Source organism: Notothenia coriiceps, unplaced genomic scaffold, assembly GCF_000735185.1.
Source record: "Notothenia coriiceps isolate Sejong01 unplaced genomic scaffold, NC01 NC01_scaffold00037246, whole genome shotgun sequence".
Taxonomy (NCBI): Eukaryota; Metazoa; Chordata; class Actinopteri; order Perciformes; family Nototheniidae; genus Notothenia; species Notothenia coriiceps.
The window spans coordinates 20461114-20474543 of NW_011369947.1; the positions used below are offsets into that span (position 1 = coordinate 20461114).

The following is a 13430-nucleotide window of genomic DNA, read 5'->3' on the forward strand; positions in this document are numbered from 1 at the left end:
ACTACTTCCATCAGTGGTCTTGACCAGTTTGCATTTATAAAGAATGCACAAATGTGTTTAATCGTTAATGTCAGATATGTACTAAGTAAATACATTTGTTCCGGCTCAAGATTAGATTCAACTTTATTGTTATTGCACAGATTACAGGTACTGAGACAACGAAATGCAGTTTATCTTCTAACCAGGAGTGCAAAAAGCAGTAAAGTGAAAAGTAATGTACAGAATCTACAGAATAACATTTAGAATGAATTGAATGATGAATAAACAGTGAGGGGTATGAACAACAGGACACAGGAGTGGTTTAAATAAACAGGGTTTTTTATTTACCCAAAAGTCCACAGAAAACATCATAAACCAATCATTTCTAATAACTAGGCCTATAAAAGAGGTCAACAGAAAATGCTTCAAAGAAACATGACATCAACTTAACACTTAAGTGTTAACTCAACAAACTGACCTGCTACAATGAAAAACCAAGGAACCTATATAGTGGCTTGGCCAAACCAAGTTGAAACCAAGGGATAATTAATAGTAAACCCAATTCCCCCCTTTAACATGAAAGCAGGTGGTTTGTCCCAATCTGTCCCAATTGGCTCCTTGCAGTATTTATGAGTCCTCAGCGCTAGGCCACGCCCTTTGCTGAACAAGGAAGTAAACTCCCCCAGTGGACATGGTAACTCAAGAGACAAAGAAAGTAATTAATACAAATCATTTTGTCAGTTAATTTATGTAACCCTAGCCAAAGTTTGACAGTCCGACGTCAGGCCGCTTAGTGAAAACGCAAGTTAAGCTAACTGTACTCGGCAAGCTTATCAAAATGTCTTACACGTGTAAGGTTTGTAAGTTCAGGACAGGGTCCATTCCTGCATGCATTTGGTTGTTTGTATTCAAAGTGTTTTCAAATATTGTGTATTATCTAAGAATATTGATAATGTATTTGCCTCTCTCCTAAAACTTACTCCTTATTTATTCTCTGGGAACAGTACTGGCAACTTATTGTACTTTGAATGATTTGCACTTTACTGTCTTTTTATGTATTTTGTATTGGTTGTGTAAAACTGCTCGGTTTGTNGAAAATGAAAATCATCCCGTTTTTTAAGTTTAGTAAATCCATTTTTGACCATGATAAAGAAAAACGCCTTGTATTTCAATTTTGGTTTTTCAATTTGAAAACGAAAATCAAATATCCAGTCGTTTTTTGTTTTTGAATATCCATTTGTGAAAAGAAAATCCAATGACCAAAACATACACTGACTGTTTTCATGTTTAGTCACGTCATGACAGGTCTGTCTATTTATGTCATTCATCTCTAGTTAAGTCCCTGTGTTTCATGTCGTGTCTCGTTTTCCATTTCCTGTTTCATTTTCTACTTACCTCTTGTCTCTCATTTCAGGCCCTGTTACTTCCTCCCTTTTTGTGTTTTCCCGCCATCGTCAGTGTCTGCCCCGCCCCTGATTGTTTCCACCTGTTCCCACTCACCTCATGTTTAAATAGTCCTGTCTCCCCCCTGTCCTGTGTCAGTTCATGTTTGTTCCCACATGTGGTCGTGCCAGGCCTCAGCAAAGAGAGGATCGTTTCCAGTCTTGTCAGGTTTTGTTGTTTTGTTAGTTTAAGTTTATTTTAGAGGGATTTTCTGTTCAATGACATTAAAAAGAAAATGTTTGTTACATTCAAGACTGTGTCTCTGGGTCGTGCATTTGGGTTCTCCAGTTTGTGTCGAGGTCGTGACACCTTTTCAACTACAGCACGTCTCTAAAATGGCTTGGCAGAAGAAATGGCTTCATATTCTTTGTGTTTTGTTATCGCCACTGTTTTAAAAATGTAATCTCCATGTTTTTGGATATTAATATCGATTGATTTATAGATGAAAATATTTATCATTTAGCACAAGAAAATACATGGTCTTGATACCGTTCAACAATTAAGAACACATTGTTAAAATTTATTGTTTGCTGTCTCCCTGCAGTTATTGGTGAGCTTTAACATTTTGTCAAGAATTTCTGGTAATCTGTAAATTACCAGCATGACATGAAGTATACTATAATAAAAAATGTTACAGTTACGATACTGATACTGTAACTTAAAATTATAGCATTAATTTAGTCTTTCTATTTTACAATTGAAACACTATTACCGTAAACAAAAATACAGTACTTTTTAAATGGCAGTGTTTTATTTTAAAGTTAAAATACTATTAGCTTAAACAAAAATACAATGCTTCGAAATTACTGTTTTATTCTACAGCTATAACAAAAAATAAAGTAATTATTACTGTGTTTAATTTTACAGTTAAAACACTATTACCGTAAACACAAATCGAGTACTTGGAAGTTACTGTTTAATTTTACACTGTTACTGTAAATAAAAACTTGTAAATACCGTGATTGACTTTACAGTATTTAACTGGCAGCGATTGACAAGTTACTTACTGTAATTCATTTTACAGTATTTAACTGGCAACAATTGACAAGTTACTTACTGTAAAATGAATTACAGTATTTAACTCGCAGCAATTGTAAAATGAATTACAGTAAGTAACTTGTCAATTGCTGCCAGTTAAATACTGTAAAAAAATGAATTACAGTAAGTAACTTGTCAATTGCTGCCAGTTAAATACAGTGAATTTCACTGTACGTTTCTTACAGTGTACAAATAACGAAGCCCTCGAAAAGGTCATGAAATGCTGTTTAAATATCATCACAGAAATTGAAATCTCAGTAAGTTCACAATGTGCTTCAACCTTTTCCTCCCCCCCCCCCCATATGTATTATTTGTGGAATTTAAATGTCCATACTATCCAGAGACTTCTAGGTGCAGCAAACATCATTCTTGTCTTGGGTATGAACATAGAAAGTGCTGTATACTTCTTATTAGTAAAGGTCACTTTGGTGTTGGTTATGTAAATATAAAAAAAAGAATATGGTAAAACAAATTCTAAAGGTTGAATGTTCCTTATGGAAAAGAGTAAAACAATGGTCCTATATTTAGCACAGATGCTCACAACCAAACCAATGCTAATGTTTGACACACATGTTTGATTTATTGATTTGGTGTTGAAGCAATCCGTAATGTATTAAAAAGTCATTTAACTAGCAAAAAGACATACTGATTATGGCATAAAAGCTGATGCAAATGCCCAATAGCAAAAGAGCAAGTAAGAGAGGAACAAAGTTAATATCTCCATAAAGTCCTTGAAATATTGTTTTCATAGTAAAAACATTATATCAAACTCTTTCTGATCAACAACGTTGCTAAAGAAATTGTGTATAAAAAAAATAACGCTTTTATAAATGACAATCCAAGACATGAGACACCAGCTAACCTGCATGGCCGCTCAGGAGATTTACCCACAAGCTGCTGTATGAGGAAACCTGCCCACCCAAGTAAATAATCATCACCAGAGGCATGGCCTTGATTTTGTTTGGTATGTTTTATCACTATCATACATTTTGGCAGCTCTTGTATATATTGGAAGTCTCTGTTGGGCTGAGGTGAGAAGTACACTTCTAAAGTACCATCCAACATGTGGTGCACTTACCTTTGGTCTCAGCTTTACATTGTTCTCTGCATGCAGCAACAGGGAGTACTTTCTTTGACATTGTACTTGGAAAAAACCTGATTGATTTTCTGAATTGATATTGCACATTTGAATTTGTTTGGCCGGAAAAACGCGGGCACCCATCTCTTTGATTTAAGTGTAGTCTGATGACCAAAAATGTTGATATTCAGAATTCTTCACCTGTGGATGATGGGCCTGGCCAATACACATTAAATTCAAGGCTAACATAGTATCTCATGGTTTTAGTGTTTCTCAAAATGAGCTGTGGAACAAATACATAATTTTGTTGTATTGCATGTGTTTGTGTTTTCTGTCACATTTAGCAGAGATCAGCACTCCCCCCTGCTGGCTGCTCTGCAGATCTGCTGGGAAAACAATCAAAAATAAAGATTTATGCAATCTGTGTTTATGCAAAAACAATCTCTGACTGTTTTGTTGTGTAATCCCACACATTTGTTTATGCTAATTCAAATGTATATTTTTTTGTTCCAGTCTTATCCTATTGAAATACATCTTGGTTATGCAGTGCTCTGTGGCGGATGAAGAGAAAGCAAGTCTTATAATTAGAGCAATTACACAGTTTTATATCGGTATTATAAGGTTTAGTGCCATGGCAAAGCAAATGCATTAAAAATGTAAATGGCATACTGTCCTCTGCTAAAGACTTATGAAGCAAGAGAGAGACATAGACTGTCTCTTAGTATTCCACTTGAGACACTGCCTCCATATTGCAATTTCCTGTTTGAGTCTTATCTAGAGCAACCTGGAACTGCACTCCAGCGAAGCCTCAGCTCCCTCTGCTCACCTGCTGCTATTCCATCTCTGTTCCCATTCCTCTCTCTCCCTCTCTCTCTTTTCTACACTCCTTCTTTCTCACTTTCACCCTTCTTCCCTGCCTGTTCAATGTCATGATTAGTATGCTAAGAACCAGTAAAGCTTTACCTGGACATCAGTCACTCAGACAATCAGTCAGCTGTCTCACTGTCAGTCAGTCTGCTGATCAGCCCCCAAGCTCACACTCTTGTTGAATTGCTCATTCAATTGCTCGGTTGATCGCCCAGCCACCAACTCATCTTTTTATTTTTCACTATTAATTTCTTATTTTACCATCACTTGCCTCACTATCCTCTCCAACATGCATGTATTATGCCTGGGAATATAGAGGAAACAGGGCCAAGATACTCTTTTTTGTTTTCCTCCCCAATTGAAAAGCTGGCTTCAGCTTCACTAAAAAGCCATAAGTGCTTGTCTGAGCAACTGCTCAAAGTGCTGTCTAGGATATAGAAACAGCTTGAAGTGATAGGGATATTTGAGCAATATGAGAAAGTCGGAAGGCATTGATTTCTTTTTGCAGTTCCTAGCTTGCGATTACAATTTGAAATAAACTGTATAATTCACACAACACTTCCAGCCAGATTTTACAAAGTTAATACAGTTACATAGAAATATAACATGTACTGGGCTAACTGGGTTTAATTCTTATTATTGTTTTCACATTATAGCAATTGGATTCATCTGCATGTAATATTGTTACAACAGCAACGATGTTAGCCCTATACTCATAAAGGTGTCCCTTAAACTATGTGACATTTACCTAATTGTATAGGCACTTTTAAGCTGACCGCAGTATTATCAAACATCACATACATTTATTTAACTGTTGCAGTGAGGGTTACGATGAGAGAGATACAGAGTGGTAGGTAAAGACTGATCCCCTGTTTTTCTGATGATTACATTCTGTTCAGGCCCTGTTGCAGGGAAAAGGAGGAATATCAAGCTTCGGCCACAGAATATGAATTTTATATCTGCAATGCAGCCAAGAGGTACTTTCACGTAACAGCCGGCTTGCCTTGGCACTGGACGGTAATGTGTCTGTGCAGCTGCTGGTTTATATAAAATACAACTCATTTTTAGGGATCAGCTTTGAACCGGGTTTCAGACCATGTTTGCCTACATAAATTGAGCATCCCCCTGAGAATGTCGTCCATTTTGATCATGCAGTTGCACATTTATGGGCTGCATTTCTATGCTGCATAATCTTCACCCACATCCAGAAGGAGGTCCATTAGATTGATGAGACCATTTGACTAGAATGAGCTAACTGGCATGTTCAAGAAATCAGATCAAAATGACTTGTGTTTGTGGCATTGTGCATTATCCTGCTAGATATAGCCATAAGAAGATTTGTATTCTGTGATCATAAAACTGCCTGTGCCACTGCTTGGCAGATGTAAACCGGTTTGGGCTTTTGCTGCTGTAGCCCATCTGCTTTGAAGTTTAGAGTGTTGTGCATTTAGAGATGTTGTTCTGTATACCTCAGTTCTAACAAGTACTCATTTGAGCTTATTTCCATCGGCACAAATCAGTTTAGCAACACACCTCTAAACGTTGCCATTAACAACGCATTTTCACTCAGATAATTTTGGAATACTTGTTTTAAATTCAGCAGATTGTCTCACTTAAAGTGAATAAGAGTACATTTTAAAACCATTCTTTGTCACTTTGTCATTGAGATTGTTGACCATTATGACCATTAACATTCTCAAATCATAACAGTATAGACTCTTTGGCAAATTTAAACGAAATGTCACACTATGTGGTAGGCAATGCCCAAAGCAATGGCATGTATTATTCATGGGATTTTCAGTCCTGATAGTAATGAAAGGTCATTAAAGTCCACACAACAGCAGCGTAATGGATGAGTGGAAAAATGCTGACAGGTGCTTTCTAGCGCCTCACCATCAAAAAGGGGTTTGACAAGGGCATATCATGGAAGAGCCAACAGGGTTAATTATTTTAAGTGGTACATTATTGAATTAAAGTTTATTATATAAGAAGGAAGAAGAGATCTTGCCTGCACAATATGCGTGATCAAAATGTAAACACATCACAGTACACTATACACGTTGCACTTGTTTATGAGTAGAGAGATTTAGTTTGTTATGATGGATTCAACTGAACTTAAAATATAAATTATTTTAATGCTAATGGTAGGTGCCAACTGATTGGATATAAACAGAACAGCAAGAACCTATCAAATTGGTTAAAATCAGCCCTGAGGCCACAACAAGCCCTTGCAATGCTCTTACGCTTCTATTTTTGCTGCCTAGACCCTGCTCCAGAAGTGCTACAGTGACACTTCACCACAGCCTGAAGGCATACACATCTTATTACAATAGCTCTTCCTCTTGATTGCAGTGCAGTGTTGCCCTCCTTTTATACTCACTGTTCGCATTTTTCCACATACAACGGGCCCAGGTGGTCTACAGATTGTCACAACTATGTTTCAGCATGGTGTCTGTATTTTTCTATTTTCAACAGGGGGTCATCACATGTTCACTCACTTATCTTAAACAACAAGGCACCATGTGTGTGTGTGCGGGAGTGTGTGCTTGTGTGCGGGAGTGTGTGCGCGGGGTTGGAATCTCCTTTTCTTTGGAATCTGCCGAGCTGTGGTTCTAAAGGCGATTACAACGTTAGAAAATAGGAAAAATTCACGCACCTTTTGATGTTATTGTTATTTGTCATTAGTATTTTGGGTGTCTAATATTCTATTGAGAAATTACAGCAATCACGGGTATAGACCTATATACCAATGAATTACTGTTTTGCTATTCAACATCGTTTCTCAACTATAAGAAAAATACAACTTTAATAACATGACATCCATTACATGTTACTTGTTAGACGCTTTTATCCAGAGCGTCTTACATACTCAATACTGTGGGCAATCCCCACAGGAGTAATTTGGGGTGAAGTGTCTTGCCCAGGGACACAACGACATGCTGACTACAGTGGGGTTTGAACCTGTGCTTCCCTGATCCGAACACCAACGCTCTATCCACTCTATCCTCTGCGCCACATGCCTCCTGTTCATCCGTGTTCATATACATGGAGCTGAGTTGACACTTGGTTGACACCCCAACTAATTGAATGGATTGATTGTGATATTGCTAACATTATCTCTAATGACAACAGATGATGGGATCCAATCCGTTAAAGCAACTCTGATATTTGAAATAACTAAGCCACTAAATGTTCTACATTTATCAACTCCCATGTTTGTATCTCTCCTGTCCCTTTGGATTAGAGTCAGAAAATGTACAAAAAAGGTTAAACTCTCCTTTTCATCCCTCACTTGGGCAACACGGCATCAAAGAGATCAAAGAGATCAAAGAATAGGAAATTGCACAATGTCAAAATCACATTTTGTTGCATGAAGCAACATGGCATTGAAAACAGCTTGAAGATTAGTGGGGGGAAAAACCTGGCAAATCCAGACATCTCAAGTTCATACAGTACTTAACACCCAATAGAAATACACACTCACAGGGTAATACTGTATGAACGCATAAACCTTAACTCTTATAAACTCCCACTTACACACTTGTACCATCCCATTGATGTTAAGCTTGTCAACAAGTTGCCCTTGTAGATTCAAAACATGAGAAATCATTATGACGCAAATCAAATCAATTATGTTCCTACAGTTCAAACTTTGCTGATAGGCCTTGAAAGAATCGTAACTGTGGCTGCTTCTGAATACAGTACATAATCAACAGTGGAAAAAACAAATTAATTATGTTCTGTTTGTATATCCTTATCTCCCAAATTGCTCACCGTTGTGTGTTCAACATTAGCAGTGACTGGCTAAAAAATCTATGCGTCATGATCCACAGAATAATATATAGACGTTTTCCATAAATGCTTCTTTTGCTTCCTCTAATTCACAGAGAATGAGAAGTTTCAGTGAGTTAGAGGGGCTGGCTCCACATGCCCTGCACACTTAGACCTTCCACCTCAGACAATATCTGTAATCTGCATAACAATGTAATCATAATCCGCCTGATTTTCTCCTCCTTTGATCCCCTTGAGTAACAATTGCAGCAAAACCAAATCTGCCTCTGATTGTTTTGGCAAAGCACTGGCTATTTAATCAGGTGAAGTGAGTGACGACCGCATTGAAGAAACCCTCCCCCCCCCTCATCCATCATTAAAGGTCCCATGTCATGGCCATTTCTACTGATCATAATTCCATTGTTGAGGTATACTAAAAATAGATTTATATTGTGCAATTTTCCAAACTCACATTGGTTTCTCATACAGCATCTCTGTATAGTATGTGTATTCACTCTCTGTCCTAAACAGCTTGTTGGAGCTCCTGCCCCCCCCTATCTATGAGCCCAGTGGCCGTCTGCGAGACAGCGAGACACAGCGAAACCCAGCCCGATCAAACACACACCGACTCACAGCCTCGCCACGTCCCACCTTCTCAGGGAGGAGAAAACGGCGGAGCTGCAGCTGAGAAAAGATTTAGTGTGTGTGTGTGAGAAAGTCCGCGGATTGGTCCATTTGGACAAATCCACGGAATTAACCTAACGGCTCCGCGGACGTAACGTAACGGCTCCACGGATTGGTTCATTTGGGTATGGGCACATCACTGTGCCCAGGAAGAAAAAGAGAAATCTCCAACGAGGCGTTCTGGGGCAGCACAGGTCTGTTCTGTGTTAGAGTTTTACTCGCTACAGGGTGTACTTTGAGGGTTTGTGACTTTGCAGACCGTTTACATGCATACAAACCTTCATAACACACAAGGGGATGGGTAATAACCGGAAAAGCATGACATGGGACCTTTAAAGCATTAATCACAAAATAATTGGATTGAAAATTAGGGAGACGTTGTGTTGTGCGTCTGCAACTGTGTTAAATGTTTTGTGTTAGTTTAGTTTTTTATGTTTCACTTCCTGTTTTATTTTGTATTCACCTTGTCTCGTTCCTGTTTCCTTTACTTCCCGCCATCGTCAGTGTCTGCCCCACCCCTGATTGTTTCCACCTGTGTCTGTCCACTTACCTTTTGTATATAGTGTCCTGTCTCCCTTTGTCTATTGCCAGATTGTCTTGTGTCTTTTGCCAAACTCTCCAGCGTTTTCCTATTCCATCTAGTTATTATTACAGTCATTGTCTGCATCTATAGTTATAGTAAGGTAAAGATCAGGTAGTTATATTTGTCTAGTATTTAGTTAGGTAAGAATTAGAGTCGATTAGTTATTGTATGTATTTTTGTTTTGTTACTGCTTTTCAAGTAAAGACTCTTTTTGTACTTGAATCCTGTGTCTGCCTTTGTGCTTTTGGGTCCTTCCTTGTCTTTGTATTCCATTAGCTTGGAGTGGATTTCTCATCACTCTCTGGCAGTGAGTGCTTTCTTTCCTTCTTTACATACCTCACACTCTCTTCCTCTCTCTCACTAACCCTGAGGGTTTTAGAAATGAAATAAGAAAGGTGGAGAGAGCAGAGACAGATGAGGAGAAGGGAGCACAAGGCGGAGAGGGAGAGGGGGGAGAGTATAAAGGAGGAGTTCGGTAAATTTGATTTACTTAATTTTGTATAGAGGGCGCTGATGTCCTCAACTGGTAAATTGACCCAGTCATTGTGATAAATAGGCTCAATTAATTCAACCAGTGTGGGACAGGGCTGAATACATGTTTCAGGAGAAACCCCCTTGTTTGCTAATATCTCAGACATAATCTTACGCTCTTCATGTTCAGATGTCACTTTGGTCAGGAAGGATAGATCAAATGGTTCACATGGAAAAACGCAGAACATATGGATATCTTTTTTTGTCATCGTAAATGAAAAAAATTACATTTCAACATATTTTCCGACATCTCCAGGTTTATTCAGAAGGGTAACGATGCCCACTTTGACTGATATGAGACTGTTAATAGGCCGGGACAGCGGTTATCACTGTTCTAGTTAAGGGTGAGAGTACAGCTAGTACTGTAGGTAGAGCAGGTTGTCCACTAATCCATAGAGGTCAAATTGCAAGGGCAAAATACTAACCCTGTATTGTTCCTGAAGGCCTAGCCTGACCTCTGGGGCCATAGGAATTATCACAGGAGCAAAGGAAGAAGATCATCGATGTAGTATCTGGATGGATGGATGGATAGATTGATTGATGGATGGATGGATGGATATGTGGATGGATATATGGATGGAAATATGGATGTATCGATGGATGAGTCACATGGGATGTAGTGACCTTGTGCATAAGTGCAGTGCTTTCAAGAATAACTTTAATAATCAGAATACCTTTATTAAGGCAGAATAAGTGAATACACCTGTAATTCTCGAAAGCATTTCACATGTATTTTCACATGTAAGTGTCCCTTTTGAACATAATTTGATTGTACCATGGAACAAAAGAAGGCATACGTTTTTAATCAAATATGCAGCTATGTGCGATTAAAGCACTCATGAACCTCTGTTGAACCATATGTTCAGTAAGTTTAAAAAAAGTCATATTCTTCAAAGCAAATTTGTAGATGCAGTTCCTGCAAAGTTGTGGAGCTATTTGCTATTGGGATTTGGAAGCATTGTGGTGCAGAAACTGAGTTGTTCGAATGCCTCTGAATGTGTGCCCAATTAAACAGTGACTGAAATATATGACAATGAGAATGTTGTACATAGAGGGTCATAAATCTGGCGCAGATTGCATAATTTCAGTTTTTTGTGCATACCCAGCCTTTTTGTCATGAATCTAACATCTTATGCATAATTTCAGGAGTCCAGCCAGGGCTTTGAATACGGTGAGCACTCAGTAAATTGCTCAAGAGTTATTACACTGGACTAATGGGATATTCTGCACATCTCCCCATTCTAACAAACCCCTTTACACATATTTTCTCGTAGTTCTCATTTTACTCAAGCTTCAGTCTATTACTTTTTCATCACTTTAAATGGATATCCCAGAATAATAGTGGCTGTGTCTATTATTAATATACTGAATCCATCATGGCAGGAAGAATAAGGGTTTGGAAACCCTGATTCTGGGAAACTTACAATGTATCTGCACATACAGCAGCTGCTTGTTTGAATGTGTGACTGATAAGGACCCTAACCATAGCGAGAAGTGTATATTGTACATTTAGAATCCACGTCCAGTGGATGTGTAGGATCTATAGTTTGATAGATATTACGAAGATTATTTGAGGTCTCGCCAGGAGAATGTGTATATACTACGTCTTTCCCCATTCATTTCTATTGACGGCAGCGTCCATGTAAAGTTGGCGTCAACCCTCACGGGGTGAAAACAGTATTTCCGGTCTCAAAATGTTCATATTAAAACCGGAAGCATTCCCCTCACTGTCAAATGATTTTACAGTGATCTGCCGTAATCATCCACTAAAAAACATCAGTTTATCCTTGTTGAGTACACAACATTGATTGGTTTAAATTTTGTACAATGCTTTTGTGTTTTTAACCTTCGATTCGGAGAAATAAATAGTTTTTTGGGAGTTTAGGATGGCCGAAGACACTACACTACCCATAATCCTCAGCTATCGTTTGGGACTACAACATGCGCTTTGCTTGACAAACCCCGTGATTATCCCTCAAGCTCTGTGATTGGATGTTGGAGTGAGAGTGCGCCAAGGTTACACCGAGCTTCAAACAGCACTGGAATGAAACCACGGCAGACTGTCCAAAACTGTATTCGAATGGGTCCAACCCCAACCCCCCAGAACTACACATGCTGGCTAATTGTGTTTCGCAGCATGTTCTATAGCACGTCTCTACTTGGAATTGTAGTTTTAAAAGACGTTTTTGTATTTCCCATAATTAGAAGTTGCCAATATTAAACTGTGTACACCCCTGGAGGTTTAGGGGATAGGAAACACTCACATTTAAAACATATAATTAATAAATGGGTGAAAATTGCTTGTGTCCATAATGGGCAGCATTAATATATACCCACATGACAGCTAAGGTCTGAAGAGCTTTATAGCTGGTCTTATATCTGTGACCCCTCCTGTTGTTCATTGATAAGCCTGAAACATGGACTTGTCAAGGTTCAGAGGCACATTTTGAAAAAAAATGGCAGTAGCCATCGATCATCTTAAAATAAGATAAGATATACTTTATTGATCCCAAGTAGGGAAATGTTTTTGTTACAGCAGCATGTACAACATGCAATTTATTGTTACTTTGTAATTCTACTCCACTACAATTCAGAGGTTAACCTGGTATTTTTATATCAGTGACTTTGCAGATTCTGATTAATGATGTGAAATATATAAAACATTTAAAGCAGACTTTAGTTACACCTGAGTCAAATTCAGGGAAGGTGATTGTGAAGTGCCAAAATAAACTATGCAATATATTAGACGTTGAGTACTTTGTCAGGTTTAATATGTATCTCTAGATACCCTCTTTTTTTGTTATTCAAAAGAAGACCTTAACTTAAAGTATTCTTTGGACGTCCTGCTCTAAACTGTTTTATTGTAGAGATCACTACAGTATCTTCTTGATATTTTCAAAATCCCCCTATTTTGTATGTAGGCTACTCTTAATATATAAATGTTTTCATCAAATATAACATATTCAATAAAACAATTAAATAACGTGCTTTAACCACAAGGCGGTGCGGGTTAAAAAACTGTCAAGTTTACAGTGTTAACACAATAAATGATATTTTATGAACAGCATACAATGCCATAATAACTATCTTTTATTAGTGTAGGACACTTATGTATGTATAACATCTGAAGATGTGTAGTTTTATTCATGTTTTTACATAATTGTACAGGATAATGCTATATTATTTCACATATGGTAGTTCTACACATTAATATCTGAGGTATATCCATCATTTAATGGTAAGCTATTGGAATTCTGATTCCATATATGTGTCTCCCGCCACCCAAAACCCCTGACTATTCTCTCAACTCAGTATTTACATTCTTTAATTGAAAGAAAATCAGTAATATCTTTAAAAACGACAAGTCCCTTTCTATCAGCTGTTCACCGTTATGGTGTAAATATAGCCTATCTACCAATTGGGTCAAATAAAAAAGTCAGCCGAATTAGTGTTGAT

At 37.9% G+C, this 13430-nt stretch overlaps 2 protein-coding genes across 4 annotated transcripts in view; one reads left to right on the forward strand and one right to left on the reverse strand.

Annotated features, from left to right (window-relative positions):
- LOC104966243 (LIM zinc-binding domain-containing Nebulette-like) overlaps positions 1–9358 on the reverse strand; it is a 161463-nt gene extending 152105 nt beyond the window's left edge. Inside the window, exon 1 of the mRNA XM_010795426.1 lies at positions 9324–9358. Within this exon, the coding sequence (XP_010793728.1) occupies positions 9324–9358 (35 nt within the window). The remainder of the gene's footprint in view (positions 1–9323) is intronic.
- Positions 1–13430, forward strand: part of gtpbp3 (GTP binding protein 3, mitochondrial) — a 633967-nt gene that overhangs the window by 367374 nt on the left and 253163 nt on the right. The window lies entirely within an intron of this gene.